Source organism: Epinephelus lanceolatus, chromosome 13 (genome assembly GCF_041903045.1).
Source record: "Epinephelus lanceolatus isolate andai-2023 chromosome 13, ASM4190304v1, whole genome shotgun sequence".
In the NCBI taxonomy this organism is placed as follows: domain Eukaryota; kingdom Metazoa; phylum Chordata; class Actinopteri; order Perciformes; family Serranidae; genus Epinephelus; species Epinephelus lanceolatus.
Window position 1 is genome coordinate 24,256,221 of NC_135746.1, and position 26,485 is coordinate 24,282,705.

The window sequence follows — 26,485 nt, forward strand, 5'->3', positions numbered from 1 at the left end:
CATTAGCGAACAATGTCTTAAACTGTTTTGCATATATCTGGTAAGCTTTAATGATACTATCAGTATATGTAGTTGACTCTCTCCACTGTCAGCAGTCAACAATGATAAGAAGTGTTAACTTTGCATTTTATATGGGACTAGCCAGTTAGTAGCTGCACCTCCTAAGCACCCGGATGGTCGACGTGTATCTCCTCACACTGATCTTTGGAATATTAAACGGGTAAATCTGTCTGTAACAGCAGAAAGGCTGAATGGAGCACATTCCTCCATACAGACTGAAGCTGATTTCATTATAGATAAATCAGATTCATCTATTAAATCTCTCTCTTTCTTTCTATCTGTCAGTCCCTTTCCATTCCTCTCCCTTTCTCCCCCTCTGTGTGTTTCTTTTACCCAATTCCAGCCCTTTACTTTTTAACTCTGTCTGTCTTTCTCAATTTCTGTCATTCCCTGTATTGGTGTAGTTATCTGCGTAATATAATAAGTATGCACACAGATGAGTTGGGGGGATGAGAGGAGGGTGTGGAGGAATAAAAAGCAGTGGATAGTAGGGGAAGAACCGGGGGGAAAAGAAGAGAATGGGGGGGGAAAAGAAGTGCTGTGTTAAAAAGCTGAGTCCACCAGAGCAGTCACAACAAATTCATCTCTCCCCCTCTCTCTGCGTTCTTTGGTTCCCTCTCTCACTCGGCCTCTGATACAAGCTGGCCACAGTAATACAATAAAGAACTTGGCTCAGCTCTGTGCGTCTGTATGCATGAATGTGTGTGTGTGAGTGTGCGTGCGTGTGTGTGTGTGTGTGTGTGTGTGTGTGTGTGTGTGTGTGTGTGTGTAAGGTAGACGACACCTCTTACTCCCTACTCTCTGTCTCATCATTGCAGCTGTTCCACAGAGGTGTGTTTCAATATATCACCCTGTCACACACACACACATACACACACACATGGTCCCTGCTTAATAAGCAGTATTCAGAGCTCCTGGGTTTATAGAAGCTGAAACTGCACTCCTGCACAAAACTGGAGTCTTTCTTTTCTTTTCTTTGGTCCTTCTTCATTTCTTTTTCTTTATCCCTTTCCCGCGGCCGTCTTTCTTTTGTTGCCATTTTTTCCTTTTAATATTTCCTCCCTTCTTGGCTCCTCTCCTTTTATTCCTTCTACTTCAACTGCAGTTCTGCTCTTATTAATTTCTACTCTTCCTTATTCCCCGATTAATTTCTTTACTTGACCCTCAATCTGTCCTTCATCCTTCAGGCAAACATACAATGGAGTAACTTGAAGCAAGTAGGTGTGCAGTGCAAATAGATTTAAACCAGTGGGCCTTTCTCACAGCAGACAATCTGACTTATCATAGTAGGAGAAGAACCAGTGCTACTAATACCACTGATGATGGTCGTGTTATATTCAAGTGTTCCAATGAGGGTGATGGCCGGCAAACGCGCACGATACCAGGAACCTGACATAAAATCAGCTAAATGGTATTCAGCCATTAGTAAGTCCCTTATTTACACCTGTGCTTTTCCCACTGTGACAAAATGTCTTCCGTGAAGAAGGCTTAAACCAGAAGGACCAGAAGAAGACACCAAGCCAAAACAACATGAAAGTACCTTGAACGTATTTAGGCTCCCAAGAGCTACATTTCCAAAATGTCTAATGTCACTAATCGATAGAAGCTCATGATTTCTGCCTAAAATGCACACAAGCCATTTAATATTGATAATAAAGAGACATTTTTCTAATATTTAAATGAACAGTTTAACATTCGACAAAATGCCTTTATTTGCTTTCTTGTTGAGAGACTGATGAGATGATTGACAGGCCTACCACCCTCGTACCTGTCTATTAAATATGACGCTGCTGCAGGTAGGTTGTTAGCTTATGCTGCAAACACACCAAGCAGCTGTGGCGGCCACTCCAAGCATCAGCCATTTGATTCTGTAGCAAAGTGCGGCCAGACTAAAAGTTGAAGAAAGTTTAACTTTGGTGAAAGTGAATACCCTCAGCCAATCAGTATCCAAAGTCCTGTGACATATTGACCAATGTTAAAATGAATTTCTTCTTGCCTGAAACACGAGTACACCTCCAGGCTGCAGTAATTTTTACAGCAAGCTGCACTTCACCACTGTTTGGTGTGTTTCAGCATTAGCCTAGCATAAAAGCTGGACTTTTTTTTCATACTTTGGTTTTTGTACTGCCTGGGAAAAAAACAAGATTTAATGTGTTAGTGAGTTTAAGAGGTGCTAGCTGATTCTCCCGGTTTCTAGTTTAGTTTAGTTTAGTTTTTACATTAGTTTACTTTAGTTTCCTTAGTTTACTTTATTTTGTTTTGTTTGTTTTTGGGCTATAGCTACATCATTAGCTTACAAACATGAGAGTGGTATTGATCTTGTAATAAAACTCTCAGCGAGAAAGCAATAAAAGCATATTTCGGTTCTTTGACGCACATCATCTCAGATTAACGATTACCATGAACATGAGTACAAATCAGTTGTATCTTGTCAAACTGTAAATCTAAAAAAGCTAATACCACATAAGACGGTAAAACCAACAGTGTCTGGCCAATTCTCATCTTTACGTTAACTACACAATTCACAGGCACTGCACTGCTGATAAATGCCCTGACAAGGGTGCATCAATCAATCAGCCACTGATCGTTAGGCTATTGGCCGATATAGATTCTAAATAGTTTAAAGGCCAATCAGATGAGCCCATCAAATGATGCAAAACAGACGAGACAATGTCTCTACGCATTGAACACGTCTGTAGAGGCTCCAATACACTCCCAACTTTTTTATGACAGTGTTTAGATTTAGCTTGGTTTTGTCCTCTATTGTGCTTACACGACTGACATAACATCTTTATGTATGTGGCTCTTTCTCATCTGCATTTCTCCAGAATTTGAGTTGTTTTGTCTCTGCGACTGGAAACGCATGGTAGATTAGGGGCGACTGGGGCGACTTTAACAATTTTTGGTTTTGACATAATTACACAAAAAACCTCTTGAACTATTTGGATACACTATATTGATTGAAACACTAGATGTCAAATGTTACATCTGCTCCAACAACACAGTCATTGTAACGGCATATAGGGAAGCATTTTATTTAACATGATTCAACGTCTACAACTGTTCATAAATGTGTGTCTAAAGCTTTTCTCGTGTCACCGGACACACTAAATATCTTCTGGCGGTGCAAATTGAAACTCACACTTGAGCACCACTTCTGGGAAAAAAAAAAACTAAGGGAAACACTGTGTTCTTTTCTTCACTTTACTGTGAGGAATCTGTCAGTTTTCCACAGAATTAGTATATGTGGATACAACGGAAAGCAAAGTGAAAACAGAAAAGAGAGGAGAAGGAGCAAAGAAGCCGGAGGAGAAAAGTGGACACCTGGATGAGTCCTGAGGCTCTGCGGGGAGGAGGGGAGGAATCAAGGAGGGGGCAGGATGGGTAGAAGGGTGGGCAGTTTCTTTCAGCTGTTCCCTCATATGGGTGTGTACGTGCTGTTAAGTGTGTGTCTGCGTACAGTCCATATGTGCATTAGTGCTGGAGGAGTTGAACAGGGGGTCATACCAGATGGACACACACAACAGACAGATTCCACCCACTAGCATCATGTGACCACAATTCAGCGGCACTCCTGATTGCATGCTATTCCACATACAGTATTCTCACTTATAAAGCTGCAACATGTGAGCAGGAGATGTTCGGTGAGGGGAAACTGAAGTGAGATTTTCTCTCCTATTCTGAAAAGGTTCTTTACTCTTACTGCTTGAATTCAATGGGTTAAAATTGTCCTTATGCCGCACATAAGTCACAGATAATTTGTTATCTAGTCATGTCAAAGCAGATGTTCCTCCTTTGACTGCACATGTTAAACACTTGCTGTAACATCACTGTGGCCAGAAGTGCAACATGTCTAAAAGGTTTCAGTCCATAGAGAGCAGTGCAGAAAGTTAATTTAACATTTAAAAAGTTTCTAATACTTTAAAAGATTTCTATCCATTCAATAAAGAACCTTTTTCACACTGCAGAAGTGCTGAATCTTGCAGTTATTTTCATTATCAATATTCCTTTCTGGCCCAAAAAATGCACATTTCAATTTCCAAAAATCCAAGGTGACTTCTTTATATTGCTTAATAGGTCCAACCAACAGTCCAAAAATCAAAAGTATTCAATTTACCATCATAGAAGACTCAGGAAACTAACAAATATTCACATTTGAGAAGCTGGAACCAGTGACCTTTAGTGATTTTTGCTTAGAAAATGATTTGAATGAATAATGGATTATCAAAATGTTGCCCATTAATTTTCTGTTGACCACGAAATAGGTCAAACACTTGACTGTTGCAGCAAAACTCATAACAATATATAAAAACTTCCTAAAATTAGTCTTTATATCCCCGTGTATAGTTCCGTTACTCAGGTCTGCACAGAGTCATTTTGGTTTAGAGTGGATCCTGCAAAGCTCTCAGAGACAAATTGTGTCTATTGACCCCGATCAACCTCTCACTCTCACTCACTCACTCTCAACACACACACACACACACACACACACACACACACACACACACCACTTAATATCTTCAGCACTCCATTCACCACTCCATCCCTCATCCAGCAAACTAGCTCTCTGTGTGTGTGTGTGTGTGTGTTTGTGCCCGTGTTTGTGTGTAGACGCTGAGGTGAAAGGTTAAATGATGGCCATTAAGATTCATCTCTGAGTTCACTACCAGCAAACCAAACACCCACCCCCCCACACACAGGCACAAACACTCTTACACACACACACACACACACACACACACACACACACACACACACATACACACACACACTCACAGACAGAGACAGAATCAGATGAGGGTGGCCTCTGTCAGAGTGCAGCAATTGTCTCTCCTCTTCTGTTTGTCTCTCGCCTGTCATTTAGGCCAATTCAAATCACTGAATGCATAATGAATGCAGTAATTGCGGCACTAAAGCAGTGTTACAAAAAAAAAAAAAAAAAAACAGAGATCACAACAAGCTACTCATTTTGTTGCTTCTCCCTTTTTGGCTTCAAACGCCTGTTTTGTTAAGTGATTCTGGAGAGAGGCAAACGTTCTCGTGGTTTTATAATCCCTGCATAAATCACTTTCTGTACCGCTGACCATGTCTCTGTGGATCTGTTGTGACATGCCATCTACACATTTCATAATATTCGCTCTCTCTGCCCTCCCGCTGCCTCCAGGGATGAATAAAGGAAGAGCGGGATGAGGGTGAGAGGGGTTACAGATAGAGGTGACGAGGACACGGAAGAATAAAGTGGTGATTGAAGTCATTCCATCTTCACACCTACAGATTGGAAATCGCTGAGCAATTTCCTGGTTTCACAATGTTTACCACACAAAAAAGTGTGTGTGAGCGTGTGTTTGTGTGTGTGCGTCTCTCAGTTAATCTCTTCCTCACTCACTAATTGACTGAGTGACTAACAAGGAAGTAACTGGCTGACTGACAAACAGTCTTATTTTTCTCGGTCTGAACTTTCACTCACACACACACACACACACACACACACACACACACACACACACGCACAGTATATACACACAGCAGGATGACTGAGTGGACCCTGTGTCAATCCCAGCATGCCTCTCTGCTTCAAGGCAGGAGATTCTGTCATCACCACAGTTACTGTCAGGACGCATCATTGGTAGCCCTGGCAACTAATTAAGACCTGCCTGTCAGGCCTGTGGTCAGTGTGCGCATGTGGAAATATATACAAACGGACAAACACATTCGTATAATTAACTACCTGTCACAAACACACGCACGCACACACACACACAAACACACACTTCCTAGCTAAAGCTGCTCTATCTGCCAGTATTCATCAGCGTTCCAGAGTGTTACTCACCGTGACTCACCAGTCATTAGTCGCACCCACACCCACTTCACACATAAACTTAGATCCTTGTGGAGACGTATTCATGTGTGGAATTTGTTGGTTTGATTTAATTTTCCTTATCGAGTCCAGGAAGTTGTACAAAGAATGCAGGGAATGAGGAATGATAGTTAATCACACTGCTTGGTGGCGTAGAGCAGTTGTGTAAGAAGAATTCAGATCTGCTACTTAAAGGAATAGTTCGGATCAGTTGAAGTGGGATTGTATGAGAAACCTATCCTTAGTCATTGTATTAGCTACAGTAGATGGTGGTCAACACGACCCCAGTTTGGAGAAGCAGGTAAGGGTGCCAAAATGGAAGCTAAGCAATGTACTGCTGTGGACAGGGGCAGCAGCAAACTGTATTGTAGCTACCTAGAAAAATCATTATCAGGTTAAGTGTACGCTTTGTTGAGAAGATATTCACTGCTACACCTTGCTGTCATACAGCCCTTTTCATAACAGAAGCTGTTAACGGCTTTAGTTCCCCATCTATGCCCTCATCAAAGCCACTAGACTACATTGAGGAAAACAGTAATTTAAAATCACTGAACACAGGAATTGCTGTATACAGACAGAATAACACAAACAAACTAACTGATTGAGACAGCGCTCATAGAGCTCGCACTATAGGGCTGCTATGAATTCCCTTCATTATGCCGCCTTTGCATTTTTACACAGAACCAAACAACTACTGCATCATGTTGCTCCAGTGTATGATTTGAAATAACATGCCAGCACTGCAGAATCAGAAGAAACAAAATAAACAGCAATTATAAACAATTACAATTGCATAACATGGCAATAACAATAATTTACTGTCTCTGTTACATGGTGGCTGATCTCGGCTTCTGCTTTGAGGGTAAAGAGCTACTGGACCTCATTGTTTTCCCTGTTTGCAGACATTTTGGATCCCCGTTCTTCTTCTTTGAATTAGCTGCTAACTGCTATCACCTACCTTTTAAATCTCTCACAGTGGGTCACACACATAACATGTCATCAAAACGCCACACCCTTGCAACCCATGTTCTCATCCTCATCCTCGGCACTGTAAGTATCTCTGTTGACAAATGTGTGCCCCCCATTCCATGATCGTACCTTTCATACAGCACTGCAAGGAGAAATAACACGTGATATTCCGGCCTTGAACAGGCAATGTAAAAGGTGGAGTCTGGCTTTGAAGAGAACTATACAACTTCAGTTCCCTGTCGGAAGTCGCTGTCTGACGTATGACGTACAAATATTCTAAATATAGCACACACTTAAACTAATAATAATTTTTTTTTTGGTTGCCAAAATATGTTTTGTAGCCTCCCACATTCACAGCAGCACATTGCTTAGCTTAAGTGGTGGAAGTACCTCAAACAATTAAACTTCAAAAGATCCAAACTATCCCTTTAAACAGAAGTGGCAATACTTCAATGTAAAAACCTTAAAGTTAAAATGTTGAAAATGTTACTTATGCAAGTTAAGAAGTATTATGCTATTAAGTATTATATGCTTTGAGTATCCAAAGTAAAGTATCCATGTACGTTTCTATGCTGTAATATTACTGGATTATTACTGATGCATTCATGTTTGAGCAGTATTTTGGTGTAGTGGGTCGATGGGGATCATTTTAACTACTTTATATACTTTAATCAATTAATTGACAAAAAATAATCAGCAACTACTTTGATAATTTATTAATTGTGTAAGTCATTTTAAACAAAAAAGCAAAACATTTGCTGGCTATGCTGTATTCTTTATACCCAAATCTTACTGTAAACTGAGTCCTTGAGCATTTGCAGATGTCACCTTGGTCTTTGAAAAATTGCAATGGAATTTTTTTTCAATAGTTTGTGATGTTTCATAGTCTAAACAATAAATCAATTAATTTTAAAAATAGCTTCTTACTGTCTGTCACTATAGCTCTGTGTCAAAACAAGCACTAATATACATCGTCCAGTTAACTAAACCACATTAAAATCATGTTTCAGCCAGTTGCTCTCACATACTACTAGTGAGTGTCCACATCCGTCCTCACCACATTAAGCAGTGATGCAGGTTCACTGACTGAACATTCTGTGTGTGTGTGTGTGTGTGTGTGTGTGTGTGTGTGTGTGTACGGTCAGTAATGAGGTGTGACTAGTGTGTGTCAGTGAAAGTTGAGTGATCGGCGTAATGAGCAACAGAACATGGAGGAAAAGAGAGCAGACAGGAGGAGAAGAAAGACAGGCGATGCACACAGGAGGAGGATGTATTAATATCTTTTTTAGAACGATTGATTACACATCTAAAGGCAGTCTGTGTCTCTGACAGTCCTGTTTGATGCTGCTGGATGTTTGATGGGACAGACCAAAGTATGACTGCTTTTAAGGGAAAGTCGTTTTGCCAACTTAAGGAAAAATTACACCAGTGTTGTCAGTCTGAAATAAGGTCCTTTAACTTTATTTTTTTTACCTGATTTCTGTCCATTTCTGATATGAATCAAATGATTAAAATGATTCTGAATAAGGTCGAGGCCTGTCATCAAAATTAGGGCTGCACGATACATCAATCAGGATATTGGTGTACAGGAAGTGGTCTTATTTGTATTACAGCTCATAGAACTATGATGCCTGATTAATCCTTGTGATATGTCACAATCAATAACGCTGGTTGTTGTGTGATCTGATCTTTTCCACGGACTCCAAACACTACTAAACTGAAACACATATTTCTATGTCATATATGAATAAGTTTTTGGCCCCATAAAAATGTTATTTTGAAAGTTCTGTTTTGGCTTGTGACGGTACCATGGCTTGTTGTTTACATGATTGAATGCTTTTGATCAGACACCACCACACGTTTCCTAGCTACTGATTTACATGTTAATTAAGTCTTTTCTAGCTAAGACATTCCTTAAAAGGTCCAGTGTGTAGGATTTAGGGGGATATATATCTATATATATATATATATATATATATATATAGATATATATTGGCAGAAAAGGAATTTAAGTTTCATAAGCGTTTTTTCGTTACCTTAAAATGAGCCGTTCATTTCTACATACGGAGCGGGTCCTTTTCCACGTCTGTCATGTTGTTCTACACTAGCCCAGAATAGACAGCTCAAGAAAGGGCTATTAGCATTTTTGGGTCGACCAAGGTAGTTCTCCTACGCTTGGACCATGGGAGAAGTTTCAGTTGGTCCTGCAACCTTAGCCACTAGATGCTACTTAATCCTATACACCAGAGCTTTAAGTTTTAAGTGGAACCAGGTTTAGTAAAGGGCTGGTATGAAACTAGCTGGTAGTCAAAAAAGAATGTAAGAGGACCTTTAGAAAAAACTTTATAGATTTACGAATAGCTGGTGAAACCTAGGGTTGGGTACTGACTCAGATTGTGCCAAATGTTGGTAACTGAGAGCACATCTAGGTAAGAACGACAAGTTTATACAAGAGGTGGAAGTGATTCTCGGTTTGGAAGTCAGCCACAGAACACTGAGGTTGGCATCAGAGCTCTGCAGAGGCGGCAGGTTCAACTTAAGACAGGAAGCAGAAGCGCCTCGAATTTGGGAAGCCAGCCACAGAGCTCAACGGCTGCTCCGTTGTCCTCCCAGCTAGCCATAACTATAGCTGCAGCTCCAATCTGCCATGGTAGTTTTGGTGTCTGGTCTATTTTCTGCTCAACATTACTGAAGTAATGGCCTAGTATCACTACTGGATACACAGACCAACACACACAAGCAGACAGACGGACAGAGAGAGGCGATTAGCTCTGTGTGTGTGATTAGAAAAGAGCATTTTAGTCTACTACGTCACCCCTGCAGCTTGTTCATGTTAAGTACCCAACCCTAGGTGAAACCAAATCTAGATCTACATGTAAGGTACTTAAGGCTTGTACGACTTCATCGAAGTGTATAATGCATTGTCACTGTTGTTTATGTCACCCCTAAAAAAAAAAAAGTGGGTCATGTGAAAATGCAGTGGGCCAACTGGCTGACGTAAAGTAATTCAACCCTCCACTACATCCCCCTGGTTCGATCGAAACAGCTCCAGCCAAAAGCTGAAGAATGTGAAACAGAAACAGGCCCCCTGAAAGACAAACAGACTGATTTGAGAGCAGAAACCTATCAGTCTCTGCACAAGATTCCAGCCAGTTAGCAATGTAAACACACACACACACACACACACACACACACATGCATGAGAACAAGGAACAAAGTCCATCTCTCAAGTCTCTGCCCCCGTCTGTGTGAATGCAGGTTAACAACTTGGGTTTGTCCCCATTCTGCTGGTCAGAGCGTAACCTAACGACAACATCAAATGAGAGAGCACGGCGATGCTTTGTGGTCCCTTCTGCACACGGTATCAGCAAGGGTGCTTAAGCATTAAATCCAAAACAGGACGCAGACGTCTGACTTACAGAACAAGACGAGACAAAGAAAATCCGAGCTCTGCATCCTATCACACCAGCATAACTTTCACTGCCTCCCTCCCTCTGTCTCGCTCCTCTGTTGTTATCAGCAGATATGGAGGAGGTAAGGAATGAAAGCGCGCAGCTGCAAGTGTTTGTTGTGTCAGTCTGCTTTGGTCGGCTCTGTTCTCGCGCAGTTCCTTATCACACTTCAAACAGCTCTCGCTCCCACAGACTTTTCTCTGCCCACTTCTATTCTGTATCATTTACTCCCAATTCATTCTCCTCCATTTTGTGAAGGATCATAGTCCATGTCTGGTCAGGTTAGGGCCTGTAGCGTACATCTAAATAGCTTCTTATCATGGTTGAAAGCCATTTTCTTTAACCTGCTCTTCTTTCTTACATTCTGCTTTGTTATATTCTGCGTAGAAAAATACTTCTGTGATACACTGAGAGAAAAAGTTATGCTATAGGACACTCACAGAACTCCTAATTGTAGAATAAATCCAAATTTGTATATTAATATACCCGATAGATGCCAAGTATTTGTTGCTTCATCTCTCCAAAAAAAAAAGATAAAATGGTCCAAAATCGCAACTTTGCGAAGCTAACAGCCATGAAAACAGACTGGTAGCAATACTACCCTGGTTGTTAGCGTTGAGGTTCAGCAGAGACCTCATCACTGGATTCAATTTCCATTTACAGGGGCTCATGAATTTAAGGTGATCTGATTCAGTACATGGCAACTCAAAATGCTGCCACTGTTCACGGTCCAAATCTTGAAATAAATCAATTTCGCTTCTGTTACGCTCATATTGTGCACATTATTCAAAATGGACAACAACGCTGCTTTAAAACAATTTCACAAGGTTTTTTTCCCCAAATCATCTTTGAACACACATATAAAAAGGTCTTTGTGACAACGGAGAAAGCTCTCTAAATTAGCTGACTGAAAACGGCAACAAAGAAAAATGGCACCGCAGTCCCAAGATACATTAACATTAAGTTTGTTAAACCATGCTTCATTATACTCTAATATCACACTAAATTGATATCACAGCAGCCAAGAAAAATGATTTACAATTCACTTACAAAGTCAGGACAGAGTGGGCTTGTCATAACAGCCATGGAGTGAAAAAAAACCCACTGTCTTCCATCAAGCCCACTCTTTGTTCACAGTGTCATTTAGAAGAAGTTTGGCTTTTCTTCCTAATTTGTTCTCACAAGTAGGTGGAGGTTTTGCACTCTTCTAGGATGCGTTGGTTGCGAGCAACAGGCTGCGGATTTTTCTCTGGTTCTAAGAAAAACCAGGCGATATTATAAATGTGACTCATGTTGTGAGGAATCCCAAAAGACAGAGCTACATGTTGCTTTTCTCTGGTACAAACTCATCATACAAACATTAAATACAGACCAAGCTATTTGTTGTACAAACACCTTCATGTACAGTTTTCCCTTTTTTCCCTAAAGTAGCTTTGAGGTTGTAAAAATCACATTACCTCTTATTATTTCTTAGAGTACTCTGTACTTACAGCATACTTATAAATATAAATAAAGAATAAAACTTACTTGACAAAGTGCCTCACAAAATACATGCAATCAATAAAAATAAAGGCAATATAACAAATAAAACAAGGCAACAAAAAGTACAATATAGAGCAAATACAGGCTACTGAGGCCCCAAACAGAAACATACCAGGGAACAAGCACTAGACAATTTAGGGTGGGACAAAGGCCATTTTGAAGAGATGGGTCTTGAGTTGTTATCTAAAAATTTCTAAAGAGACCGCAGATCATAAACCTAATGAAAGAGAGTTCCATAGTGTTGGAGCCACGACTTTAAAAGCATGATCACCTTTGTGTTGAGTCTGGAGCGGGGACCAGCCAGTAGGTCCTGTTCTGAAGACCTAAGGGACCTACTGACAATAAACGGATGGAGGAGATGACTGATGTATTCAGGTGCCTGACTGTGGAGGGCTCTATACAAATGAACAAGTATCTTTCAGTGCATCCTGAACCTGATGGGAAGCCAGTGTAAAGAACTTATAATGGGAGTGATGTGGGTTGACATGTTCGACGATTCAGCGAAGATTTGTTTCCACAGAATTACAGTGCTCCAGTCAGGAGGACACAAAAGCATCGTGTCATCTCTAGCTCAGGTCTAGACACCACAGACTTGAGCTATGCAATATTTTTAGCTGAATAAAACAAGTACAGGTCAATGAATACTTATGTTCTGTATCAGTTTGTTCCAAGTCTTCAATAAAGCTTTATGATGGTTTAACTGAGTGAAGTACTCAAATCCATTTTATCATATAGAAATATTCTAAATGTGCATTATTTTATACACATTTCCCTCAAATTAAGCCTGACACATTTGGTATCTTTGAAAACATTGGGACTTCCGTGAGAATTTACAATAAAGCCTGCATCTGTCTGCTCATTTGGGGGTAGTTAAACCAACCACATTTAGCTACCGTCTCTATCAGCTAATCATATCTTTGCTGTCAATATTTCTAAATCTGTTCTCCTCTCTGTTGCTGTCAGCACGAACTATCACGGCCCTCCTCCTCCACAGTCACCTCAAGTTCATCTTTTCAACGCCTAGGTCTGAGCTCATCAGAAGCTGCTCCTCTTCGCATCGTCCAGATCTCAGCTTTCTCCTCATCCATGACCACCACCAGTGTATAGACTCTGTCAGGGGGTATCCTATACTACTCTTTGCTTCTCTACTTCCTTTAAAAATATATGATATATGACATCTTGATGGGGTCTAATCGCCAAAGACTTTCTAATTTTCAGCCATTTTGTTCATGTGTCAGTAAATAATTGTTCACTTATTAAAGTCTCTCCTGATTGAGATAATGTTGAGTAGATTTGAACAATGCTTAGCTACACAGCAAAAGTTTGTTACGACTCACACACTGAGATTTAAGGAGTTAAGATACATAATGCATCATTTTGCCTTATCTGCTAAAACAAAAGTACAGTCAGTGCTTCAATTCATTAAATTTGCAGTCTTGAGACAATTAAATGTTCCATGTTTTTATGTTCACATAAAGTAAGAGAAACTCTTTCACTGCTTTGTTTATGTGTGTACGAGTGTGTGTTTGTGTTCCTACAATTAAGAACACAACAAAACAGGCAACAAAAGCTCTCAAAATCTGTAACTCTTCGCTAATTTACATAACAGTCACAACTTTGTAAAAAAAACAAAAAATACAAAAACAAATCATCACTAAGCTCGGACTGTTTGAACTTCAAAACATGCTTGGTTTAACTTAAATGAAATCTGGTGCCTTTGAAGAGAAAGAATACACCAAAGAGCAAAGAGAAATGTCCACTTTCTCATTTTATCGAGGCAGAGCTGAAACCAGAACATATCTCCAACAACTTTAAATGATTACATAAGAGATCATAAATTATAGGAATACACTGGTGAAATACCAGGTGTTTTGTTTTAAGAGTGGCGCTACCATCTCTGACAGTACAGGTTCGTGTGTAATCCAGGAAGAATCTAGTAAATCTTAAGATATCTAAAGAACGCTAACAGTGCTTCATTATGGCTGGCTCGGCTTGTGGTATGTAAACTCTGATAACATTGTCTAAAGGGCAAAAAAGAATGAGAAAGTCGTGTAAAGAAAATTGACTTTAGCATTCAAACATCAGTGTTTCCCACACATGGTCTTTCCTTGGGTGGGGCGCCCAGGTATTTTAACGGCCATCGAGGTGTATCTGGCAACCTATTTTTGCATTTTTTCCTTCATCATTTTATCATCATCTCAGAGTACGTCGGCATCTGCTATCAATTGGACAATCTTCCCTCACTCCTCCCCTCCTGTATCTGTTGAATCTGCTTCTGTGGGAGACTCAAGTGCCTGAAAGCCCAGGTGTCGGCCTTGTGACGCACGAATAATATATCATAAATTATATAAAGGAGGCATTATATTTCATATAGATTCTCCCTGTTGTTCTACCGGGGTTAACGTGCCCGATTTTACCCCAAACATGATGTGATTTCAAAATCTGCCCTCTATGTCTTAGAAATAGCCCACCACTGCTGTCTGTGACTACATAGCCTATTTATTCCACATATAGAGACAAGCAGGCATGTTTGGTGTGTCAGGTTAGTAAACAGTAGAAAGCAGCATGGAGGCCAGTGAAAATATTGCAGTAGTTACATTTGTAATATCTTTTTCATTTTCATTCTCTCTCTAAAATTCAGTGCCATCTAATTTGGCACAGAAGTGCTGCTTGGACAGAGACAGACGGTATTTTGTGGCGGCCCATCATTGCATAGCACCAGCAAAGGGGCTAAAATTAGCGCATCCACACGGTTAATGCACTTCCATCACCACCGATCAGATCCAATCGAGCTGCAGCAGACAAATACCCGTGACTACTGCAGCATCATTTGTCCCAGGAGTGAATGCAAATTGTAACCTTTCCCATTAAATAAAAAAGCCAGATGTTAGTGGGTGTTAGTGGGGTTTTTTGTGCAGTGGGAAAGGGGCCAAAGAGAGAGAGATGACAGAGATTAGCTCTACGTGTTATCAGAAAAGAGCATAGTGATGTCATGTCTGTAAAATTAATAGAAATATTCACCAACTCAAAATACTGTGTTAAAGGTCACGCTTATTTGTTGTTTGTCACAGGTAGTAGACCATTTTTGTGCCAGCAGGTAAGTGTATTTCAGACCTGTGGGAGACATTGAACATGTGTAAATGTCTCCCACAGCCACTTGTAGTTGTGTCATACAAGTACTGGAGAATCCATTTGGATCCATATGAGAGAAAAAAAAGGGGCAACAGGGAAAGTACTTAGACTGTATCCTATTATTAGCAACTGAAGATGGATCCTCTAACAGCAGATTATTTTGCTATAAGCCTACATGAAATAAAATCCCCACCATGTCCGTGGCGTGTTTTATTGAGTCCACACTGATGAGCTTTGACATCACCAGCTCACCACCACCACCACCACCACCAGTAATGATGAAATAATGATGTTTAGGTCATACACACAGCGAGAAGTGAATTCACTAAAAACCTGCAATCGCTCGTCTCCTTCTCCTCTTTCACTCCCTCTCCCACTTCTGCTGCCTCGATTAAAGTCACCCCCAGTCCCTCCCTCCCTCCTTCAATCTCTCTTGCTCTCTTTGGACCACTAACCTTGATTCACTGTTCTACTCGACTCTGCCTCGGGCTGGGACATGCATTCACACACACACATACGCACACACACACTAAACACACGCAGAGACATGTACAGACAGGCAGATTTACAAGCAAACACACAGAGGCATAAGCTGAATAGGAGATATACACATGTACTTGACCATGGTAAAGTAGAAGTGGTTAGTTTGGGGCCAGTTGGAAGGGAAAGTGTGGCTAACCGAAACCACATGTGGCTGACTTTCTCTCGCTCCATCCAGTGGTGTGTGTGTGTGTGTGTGTGTGTGTGTGTGTGTGTGCGTGGAGGGGGAGGTGTGATAGCGGCGGCAGAAGGAGAGGCAGAGCAAGGCTCATGGCTTGACTTTAACCTTTATTTACCCAGGGAACAGTTGTGTTGAGCAGACATGCTGTTTGTAGCCGTGTTGCTGTACACTCACAAGGTTACACGCCTGGGAGCTGCCCCACTGTAACTACAGGTTTGTACTGGTGGCCACTGCAGCAGTGCCACCAGATCAGTCAGAGGGCTCAAGGGCAAAGTTACAAAAAGTACAAAGTGGCACTTACTGAAGCCATGACATACATCAGAACCACTGTTTATGTGCGAGACAGGCCGCCGACCACAACAGTTTTTCAACATGCGTCAAATCAAAATGTTTGCAACCAAATGATGACAAAAAAAAATCTGTTTCCTCCATCTTAGTTTCAGTGCAGCCAATCGCACAACTCAAGGGATGTCACTGTATATATTTTTGCTTCTACTGTCAGACGACAATAGTAATTAAATGTGGGTTATAAAAGGTAACTCTAAAGTACAGCTGATGATAATTCCAGGGCTGCTGCTTGATTAAACCAACCCTGAATCAAATCAACAATTAACCAAACAGTCACGCTTGCTTTCATCCAAATAAGTTACTCAGTATTTCCAAAAAGGGGTGTGATGTCATGATTCTGACGTTCTTTGAAACACAACTTCATTACTGTTTTTATTGGCTGGCCATGCAACTCTGACCTGCTAGTCTTACAGAGCTGGACACCAAGACAGGAAACACATCCTTGAATCTTTCAGCTTTGCATGGGCTTCAACTGGAGTATTTTCAGAGAGTGAGTGAATATTGGAGAATGTATTTGTGAATATTGTTGCTTATTTGTTTGCAGTGTAGACATCTGACAGCATAAACGTGAAAACATGGATGTAAAAACTCCCATATTGCAGGATCAGCTACAGCAGTGGCCATTACAGGTGGATTGTGGATGACCAAGGGAAAATTTGGAGAGAACCAAAGTTGAATGAATAAGATTTTTGTACGAAAAATACACAAACAAGTTTGCTAATGCTATTACGTTGACGATTATTTCACAAATATTCAACATGGATCCTTTTCTATTAGTTGCTTCCCCAATTACTGTTAACGATTGATAAAAATTGTTTGGTGATAGGGCATGAACTTTTTTCAGCTTCTGAAAGGGGGCATGAAAGAATAACTTTGAGAACCACTGTGCTACAGTGACATAAATCTTGAAGAAAAACCATCATATTTGCCAGCATGGGTCTTATCATATTTTTGGCCCTTCTTAATACAGGTCATAGCAACTTTTCACTACCCATCTTTGTTCTGACATTTATTTTGACATGTTTCCACTTAACAAAAAGAGCACCATGCTCTATGATCTGTTGATCTGAGCTCTGTTGAACTTGCAAATTTATCTGCAAATCCCTTTTGAGAAACAGGCCCCTGAGTAAAATGACTGTAGCACAACTAGATTATAACTACACTATTTTTTGCATGTGGATGTACTTTCAGGGGGAAATCCACCAGCTAGAGATCATACAGAAATTTAAAGGTAACAATGAGTTGCTCTTCTTACAAGCACAATACATCCAAAGATTGGTTTATATATCGGCAACCACTCTATAATAAAGAGACTAGAGGTTTCAAAAGGAGCCACTTTGAGGAGGCACTGTCATTTGTGTACATAACTCTGAATAAGATAAATTCCTTGAACTGAAAAGTATTGTACAGATTGTCATCTAAGTTTTTCATCTTAAGGATCCCCGCTGAGAGCTCAACAAACACAGACTGCAGTAGTTCTGTTTCAAACGTGTACTTAACTCCATTTAGCTCACTTGGTAGTCAGGGACTAACCCTACGAGACAGAGCGACGCTGTGTGTTAAGGTAGTATTGTGCGCATGTGTTTGTGTGTGTGTCTGTGTGTGTGAAGATGAGCGCAAGAGACAGTTTGTGTCATGGGGAGGTAGAGCTGTATCTGCTAACCGTTACTCCGACAAGACAGCTCGCTTGGCTCAAACACACACACAGGACGAACACACACATGAGATGCACACACAGACACTTTATTTACCTTTGGCCCGATATAGACATAGTGACAGTTAACCTAGCCACTTAATACAAAGAGACAGTTTCTTCTACAAAGACTTATATTCAGAGAGGGGGGGCTAGTGTGAGTCAAAGTAAATCTGGCTGCACTGAAAACAGAGCAGAGACAAAATAAAACACTAACAAAAGCATTTCAGAAAGTGAATGGGAAAGATAGCAAAACAGAGAAGTAGTAAGAGAGAGACCTTGATGTGATACAGGAGGGGGTGAGGCGGAGACAAAAGGGTGAGAATGTTTTGTGCCAGCATGACAATGCAGAGAAGAAACTGTTCTTTCGTTTTTCAGCTATCAGATAAAACAACCAGAAACATCATTGTTTCCTTTGGCAGCTAGCTTCACTGACATCAGCTGGCATCAAGTTGAGGTAAATGTCACGTACTTATCTCTTGTTATCTTTTGATAACAGATTACATATTTAAGTAATTTTTCACGGTTCTGGCTTCTCCTCTTTAAGGATTTGCTGCTTCGGCCACAAATTTTCATTTCGGTGCATCCCTAATTTTTATATAACTCATCTGTTTAAATTTGTCCAAATATGGTCACTTGTGGCTCTAAAAAACACAAGATGGTGACAGCCAAAATGCCAAAGCAGGAGTCCACAAACTAATGGGCTACTTCCATTATTTTTATCAGTCTACAGGCAAAACAAGCAATCTGGGGATGTCACCTTGGGCTACAGGAAAAATGTGATGGATATTTTTTACTTTTTTCTGACAGTTTATCGACCAAATAATCAATTAATCAAGTAAATCATTTGGAAGACTTGTCGAACATGAAGATAATCATTATTTGGAGCCCTACATTTGTTCATTTGTGTATTTCTTTTCTCATGCCGGATCACTACTGAAAAGTATGTCCTGTTTAATTACAATACCGAGGGTTTAGGACATGGGGCTGCTATTGACTGATTGGTTACTTGGTACAGATAGGAGAATGCAAGCTCGCCAAATCTACGAGAGCAGGTGCTAAGCCGAAAGCAACCATATATAAAATAAAATCAATTGCTCGCACACTGCGGGGTTCAAATGTCCACTTATTAATAACACCAAGATGGTGAATTTCAAGGACAACTACTCTAACTGCTTAGCCTCAGGTGTTAGAAATGACATAAGAAAAGCAAGCATTCCAAAACCATATCTGTATAAGCATACACAAGTATATGTGAATGTACATTATAGTGTTACATCACATACATTATATATTAATGCTTGGTTTTCTTGTGTGATTTTCATCACTTGGGTCACGTGATTACATCATGTGACTAGACTAAAGTTACCTGTGTATATCCACGCCATACACAGGTAACTTTAGTCTGATGAAAAGCAGTTGTGTTCAAAACTTAAGCACTCTGGTGTAACAAATAAGTGGAGATTGAAGCCATGTAGGGTGTGAGGGATTCATTTCATTTTATGATTTGTTGACTGAATATCGGGTTTGATGTCAGTGTTTTTTTTAGCTATTGTCAGTTCAAGGACATCTATTGAAAACTGCTGCAAAAGTAAATTTAGGTCAGTAAGAGATTCATAATGTCTGTAATTCAATACATGAGGTTCATTGTCCAGACATACAAGTAACAGTAATTCTGAATCAAACTCACTTTTAACTTATTCTTAAAGTACTGAATTGTACTAATGTTCCTGTTGTTCTCATGTTACTCCCATGTTGCCACATATAAAGCTCCCTTAACAATTACCATTTCCACCTTAAGCAGAATCCACGCACTTAATCCCTGTAATACAACACCATTCAGTCTGGATTTGGGAACACATAATCCCACCCTTGATTCTGCTGTGGGTCTTTGGAGGGGGAAACACTGAAACTGGAGAAACGGGGAGGAGAGGAGGTGGGAAAGAAGCCGTGGCACTGGAGGTGGGGAGTGGGAGGAAGAGGAGGAGGACTGGGGGGGGAGAAAAGGGAGAACATGAGAAGGGGGAGGGCTTGATAAACGTTGTGTTGCTTTGTTTAGGCTAGTGGGCCATAAATTCCAAGAAACAGGAGGGAGGAGGACGGGAGAGGGGGAATGAGGTAAAATAACCGTTAGGAGAAGCTTAGGAGGGGAGAAAAAGGAGGGAGTCGTACTTGGATATGTTTAGTGAGAAGGGAGGAGAGAAGAGTTTGTTTGACTGAACTGACTGATTTCGCTCAACTCCACCAGACACGGTGGAGTCTTAACAGTATCAACACTGCTGGGGAGAGTGTGTGTGTGTGTGAGTGTGCTTATGTGTGTGCATGTTGCAATAGTGACTATCAACATAAAAAATGTCATACTTTCACAATAGGAATCTCACGGTTACCTCCCAATGCATACCTCAAGTCCTATTTTGGTGTTTTCCTTGGTTCACATGTTGCTCTACAACTGTGCATCCCTTAGGAATCTCTCATTACACTGCCCTCCTATCACTTCCAGTGGAGAGGACACACTGTTTGCACCATTCAAAAAACATTTACCCAGAAATGCTCACTTTAAAACAGAAGTGCCTTGAGGAAATACGGTCTCAGTAGGTGTCCTGAACCTACGATGTATAGAAACCATAGACGAACTTTTGTTTGGTTCCTTGAATGCATGGAAGTAAATCTGTACCGCTGAATGTTTGGAGGTATGGAGCTGCCTTGTTCTCTCTGTCAATTGAAGCTGTTGGTGGTGCTGCATATTTTTCTTTTGATGTAAGCCACTAACATACTGTGATGTCTACACTTGACCTCACTGAGAAGTATGCAGTTCAGTTGCAAAGGCCAATTCAAGACTACCGATACTGTTCAGTAACTCCTCTTCCTAACATATACCCTTTTCCCACCAAAATAAGCAAGTGTACGCAAGCTTTTTAAATAAGGGAAAACCTGTTAAAAATATGTGCTAGGGTGCTTTCATATTGCCAGTAGACCAGAGCCATGTATATGTATGCTTTCTACGTTTTTTCTGGTATGTCACATTAGATGTCACAGACGGACCGGACACCGTAAAAAACAGGTAAGTAGCAGTAGAAAGCAGCATGGTGGCCAGTAACAATGTTACCGTAGTTACTTTTTAAACATTTTTTACAACTGTGAATGACGTTCGAGCTCTTCTTGGACGGAGACCAACGGTACTTTGTGGTACCCGGTCACTCCAGCAAAGGGTCTAAAATTTGTGCGTTCACCCTGGTGTTCTATTTCCATCACTGCCAATCCAAGCAAATCAAACCTGGAGCCAATAAATACCCGTGAGTACTGCAAAGTCCTTTGACCCAGGAGTGAATGTCGATTATAACCCTTCCCCCTGAATATAAAAGTCAGATGTTAGTGGTGTTTTTGCCGAGTGGGAAAGGGGCTATACAGCGAGCAAGCAAACTCGAAAAGTGTCGATACACTCCAAGCAAAAACATTCAGGGAGCTTATCAAGCCCAAGGTGAGTCTGTGCAACAGCTTGCCTTTGTGCTGAAAACAGGTCAGAGGTGTGCAAAGCTTTGTCAAAATCAAGCCAGGGCGTGTGGCTTTTCAAACAAGGGAAAAGTCACTTAGCCTGTTCACTGACAGCACACGACACACGAGTTGTAAGGCATTCATTATTGATTACAATATATTGAATTCCTGTGCCTACTGGCCTTGCAGAGATACCTTCTGAGGGCAACTCTCATGGAAGAGATCAGGTACGAAATCTACTGCCATCATTCTGGGCAAAATTGCATTTAAGAGTTAGCTGAAGACAACATGACTCTTCAAATTGTTTGTTTAGTGCGACCAACAGTCCAAAACCCAAAGATATTCAGCTTTCAACGACATTAAAAAAAGCACTCCTGGCATTTGGGGAACAGGGACCAGCAAATGTTTGACATTTTGGTTTGATAAATAACTTAAAAGGTTACCCGATAATCAAATTTGCTATCGATCAGTTGGTTAATTAAATGTTTCATTACTTTTATTTTATTTATTTGTGACTCCTTGGACTCAGCTCTCTGGAACATGATTACAGGAAGACACTGACTTATAATCGCAGAAATCAAATGTTAATGAGCCTCATATTTTAACTCACTATTTACTCTAAATTTTCTCATTTTGTATTCATGGAAATTAGGCTTGTTTTGGTGATGACAACTAAGACATCATTAATCTGCATACTGTATTTAGAGGGCTTTTCCTTAAGAATCTAATGTGTCTATTTGTATCATGTGAGGCTGAACTGTTGATAAATGACTTCATCACAGTGTTTCTAAAATCAAGGCTGCGGAGGACCAACCAGGAAACTGACAGACAGATGTTCACCATTTAAATGTCTGTCTGCAGACTCCCACACACAGCCTGTCTGTTGGAGTGATTGACTGTAGGTGCGTATACGCAAATGCTGTCAGGCTGACCATGTGTCTGCAGTCATCTAGTCATCTGCAGACAGGAGGGACAGACACACTCACACTACACACACGGGCTAGCTGGCAGGCAGACAGACCACACGACAGATTAGGATGACAGACAGACAGATTAAGAAAAAAAAACTGTGGAACATCACTTAGAGGAAAAAGATAGGTCTGGAATATCTGCTAGAAGATTTAAATCTCCGCTTACACAGACAGACAGAGGACCAGCATCGCGGTGATGTGAAGATACATGGTCGGGGATGGAGATGATAATCTTAATGGACTGGTCATCTGTCTGTGAGCCCCTGATTCGCACACACACACTAATAGAGGAGGGCTTATATATCTCGAAAGCTTTCCATTGCTCTTGAACTGAAATCAGCTTAAAGAGCAAGGGGGAGTTATTGGAAAGGAGTGTAAGGGCAGTAAAAATAGTGTCCTCTTAGATATCAGGATGTTCATACTGCGGCTGTATGGCTGAAAGAGACCGAGGCAGAATGTCCTCTGGGATTTTATCATGAGACTACACACAGAGATCAGGAATGAGACTTGCTATGGTATACTGCACAGAGATTGCTTATGGCTACTTTTGTGCGCGTGTGTGTGTGTGTATGTGTGATGCAGCCTCATGACAGATGTCATCTTAACTGGACTAATGGAAACCACTTCAGCCACTGCCTATAGCTACACACACACACAGACACACACACACAAGCCCTTTGGCCATGTCTATAAACCCAGCCCACCTGAAGGCTAACATGAAGAGGCTCAATCCCTCATACATGTACTGTACATACACACACTCCTCACACACGCACAGCTTTGTTGTCACATTAACTCAACATGCAGACAAAAGCACCGCCTCAAGTTAAGTAAAAACAGAGTGTCTTTTTATGGACACTTTGTCTCCGGTCTTGAGCAAATTCTGATGCTGCCCGTCACTTTAAAGACACTGTCTTATCTTAATTTGTCTCAAGTGTCTCTTCAGGAGCTTTGAGCATGACAGAAATAGCCCTGGCAAGGACACTAAAAAGGCACCTGCCCTTAAAAAGTCACACATCAGATGATCATCCCATTTAAATGCTCCTTTTAAAGATTATTTCTGGGAATTTTGCGTCTTCATAGGTAGCTGATAGCAACAGATATTAAGACAAAGTAAAGAAAAATAAGCATGAGAGGACAGATTTGAGGCAGGAAAGCTGGGTTATACTTTAGCCAACTGAGTCACCAGAATTCCCCCAACACTCTTTGTGGTTTGGCACAACTCCAGTGTCATCAAACATTTGCTAAAAAGGAGAGACAATGGCAGGGTTTGGTTACTGTAAAAATGGATTTACGGTAAGGTTTCTGCCCCATGGCCCACGCTGGGTTCAGCTTTAAGATGAGCTCTCCCTCTTCGCAATAGTATGTTAACATAGATATTTGATTGCTTCAAGTCGAGCAGTCGTTTGTTTTGTTTTTGGCTTATTTTGGGGACATTTTGATCACTTAGATTTTGCTACAGAGTAAGCGTTCTTGACTTGCACACTACTCTCTGGTACAGACACCTGCGGACATGATGTCACATCAGGTAGAAGGAGAAACTTTCCACCATAAGGCTCCGAAATAACATTATCGTCTCTCCTCTGCTTGGAAGTGGTGAATTTAGAGCTCACATATACTCAATACGACACAGTCTCTGGCTTTTGTTTCTATCTAGTGTCAGCAAAAAATGTTGTTGCACATTTCTGATCCGTCATTAGCGCTGTTAGCTTGTTTACAAAATTACATGAGCTTCTTGAAAAGTTGATTCTGTTACAACTTTTAGGCACAGGCCAATACATTTTTTTCTTCATCTTCTGATGCCCCCACTGCTTCAGTAGACACACTACCCACGTTCAAATGAATGAAAGGACTGGGGTTTTTGCTGCAACGCCTCATTTGGTGTGGATACAGCCTTTGAAATTAAGAGGAAAGTCAGCTAAGACTGAAACAACAAAAAAGTTTTGACCATATAATGTGTATCATAATAAAGCTGAGACAGACAGCTTGGATGTTTCCAAATATTTCCTTATTGAACGAAGCTCAGTGGGATTTAAATTGTGGAGGGAAATTGAAAACTTGACTTGATATGCAGAAAGTTAACAAACTATCAAAGCAGATGAGATAGGATCTCCATCCTTCTCTGGAGTGGTGAATTATTCACAATAAAGAAAGAAAATTAAGTTTAAGTTTGATTTTCTTACCAATAAAACAGAAATGAATGGAGATATGAAGTTGATCTATAGCCAATTAACCAAGTTTCCTGCAAATTACTGTAAGATAGACTAATTCAGAACCTATCCTTCAAAACGCTACACCTTTATTAATTCAACCTCATCTTTAAACTATTAAGTAAGAGCTCACAGAGCGATAAGAGTAGTTACAAAACCTCCTGTCTCAGGGACTGAGTCGAGTGTAATCTGCTGAGATTAGTGAGAGCAGATGTAGAACCTGCCAAAACCATTTTCAAGAACCTGTCCTGCGTAATATGAACTGACAGTATTTCTGCCTCGCTGGGCTTTCATTAGGTCTCTATTATTTTTGCGTTAAATAATTTGTGTTTTGGAGCATGGCACTCCAAATCTCATGTTTGACTCCCACACACAAAACTGTAAGAAAAGAAATCAAACCTTCTTTTCTTTCAGTTTTAAAGGATTAACTGGAATATGACCTTCGCTGTGGATTTGTATTGCCTTTGATTTTTTGTAAATAAAGACATAAACATCGCATTTGCTTTGATTTTGTCACAGCAAAGCCTTGTGGGACACCAAACTCCACAGACACACAGCGATCTTTCTGTATGTCTCCGCAGTGTGTCTGCGGTGTATTTTACTAACCTGTCACTTTCACAACAAAAAACAACTCCCTCATTAACAACCGTCCGCTGTGAGTGTTTGTATGTGAAAGAGAGGAAAAGAGAGGGGGGAGGGAAGATAGAGGATATGTGTGAGACAGAGGGAGGGGATGGGTGGTTGCTTAAGTGGACAGTTAGAATAAGAAGAGGAGGCGTGGTCGGCCATTGCAGGAACAAAGTTAGTCGGAGCTCCTTTATTAAAGATCAGGCACGGCTAAATAAACAGCACCTGGAAACTTCAAACCTCCCGACAGCTGTCTAACTACACAGCAACAGACAAGCACAGTAGGGGAGACACGCAGACAAATGGCATGTAGATTAACTGACAAACAGGTTGGCAGAGTCACAAACACAGACAACAGCAAAACCAGTACAGCAGCACATCAAATGTTGCATCAATTAAAATCAAGTTTGTCATTGTATAAATAATTTCCAAAGAGCAAATAGCTGTAGACAAAGTTCTATGAAGCAGTCAAACTAGTTCGACTTTGAATTATTTTTTTCCAGCGAGAATCAAATAGTTCATAGAGTCAAAATATCACTGCACTCTACACTTTAATACTGGCTTAATAAGGTGTAAGTAATATTCCAAAAGGCGCTGTGCTGGTGTGTAAAGATTGCTGATCTGTGCAACTATAAATGAGCATTAACTCCAAATGAGATGGTTAGTAAAGACAGATGGAGGATGGGATGACTGTGGATGAGAAAACTAACAATTCAACCACGACTACGGATGCCTACACACTGGAACACTGAGCAATAGTTAAGGTGAAGGCTGTGGGCTAACGATGACAACACTACGAACTATGACAAAGACAGTGATGATGACTATGACAGATGAAGCCCAGCTCTTGGCTGGCCACTGGTAACTCACCCTTCTCAGCGCGCCCCATGTGAGCTGCATCCAACAGAAGCAAAGCAGAGAATAATAACAGAGAGTTAGATTGGATGGCATGCACAAGTGTATAGGCAAGAAAAGGCAAGTTTATTTATATGGCACATTTCAGCAAGAGGCAATTCAAAGTGCTCTACATAAAACACCAGAAGCATCAAGAGAAGGTGCAAAAGGAACACATTATAAAATGACATTTATGTACAAGTAACTCTTGAACCACAAAGTATTATAGCCTAGCATTCTTTTCTTCAATGCTTCATCGTTTTTTTTAGTTTCCTACAGCCAAAGATAATGTCTTCAAATTTTGACCAACCAAAAGCCCAAGACCAAAAGACATTTATTTAATCTCACATAAACACAGAGAAGAAGCAAATTTCTTACAACTGTGAAGCTTGAATGAGAGGATGTTTGGCATCTTGCTTGAAAAATGATTTTCAATCAATGATTCTTGATCAAGAGACTAGTTTATCACCAAACAATCAGTGCCATAGGTGACGTTCACCTGAAAAATGGAACTACA

The 26,485-nt window shown here is 40.6% G+C and overlaps 1 protein-coding gene across 1 annotated transcript in view; it reads right to left on the minus strand.

Moving 5' to 3' along the window:
* Positions 1-26,485, minus strand: part of ptprk (protein tyrosine phosphatase receptor type K) — a 162,882-nt gene that overhangs the window by 129,126 nt on the left and 7,271 nt on the right. Inside the window, exon 2 of the mRNA XM_033649304.2 lies at positions 25,945-25,968. Coding sequence (XP_033505195.1) covers positions 25,945-25,968 — 24 coding nt within the window. The remainder of the gene's footprint in view (positions 1-25,944; positions 25,969-26,485) is intronic.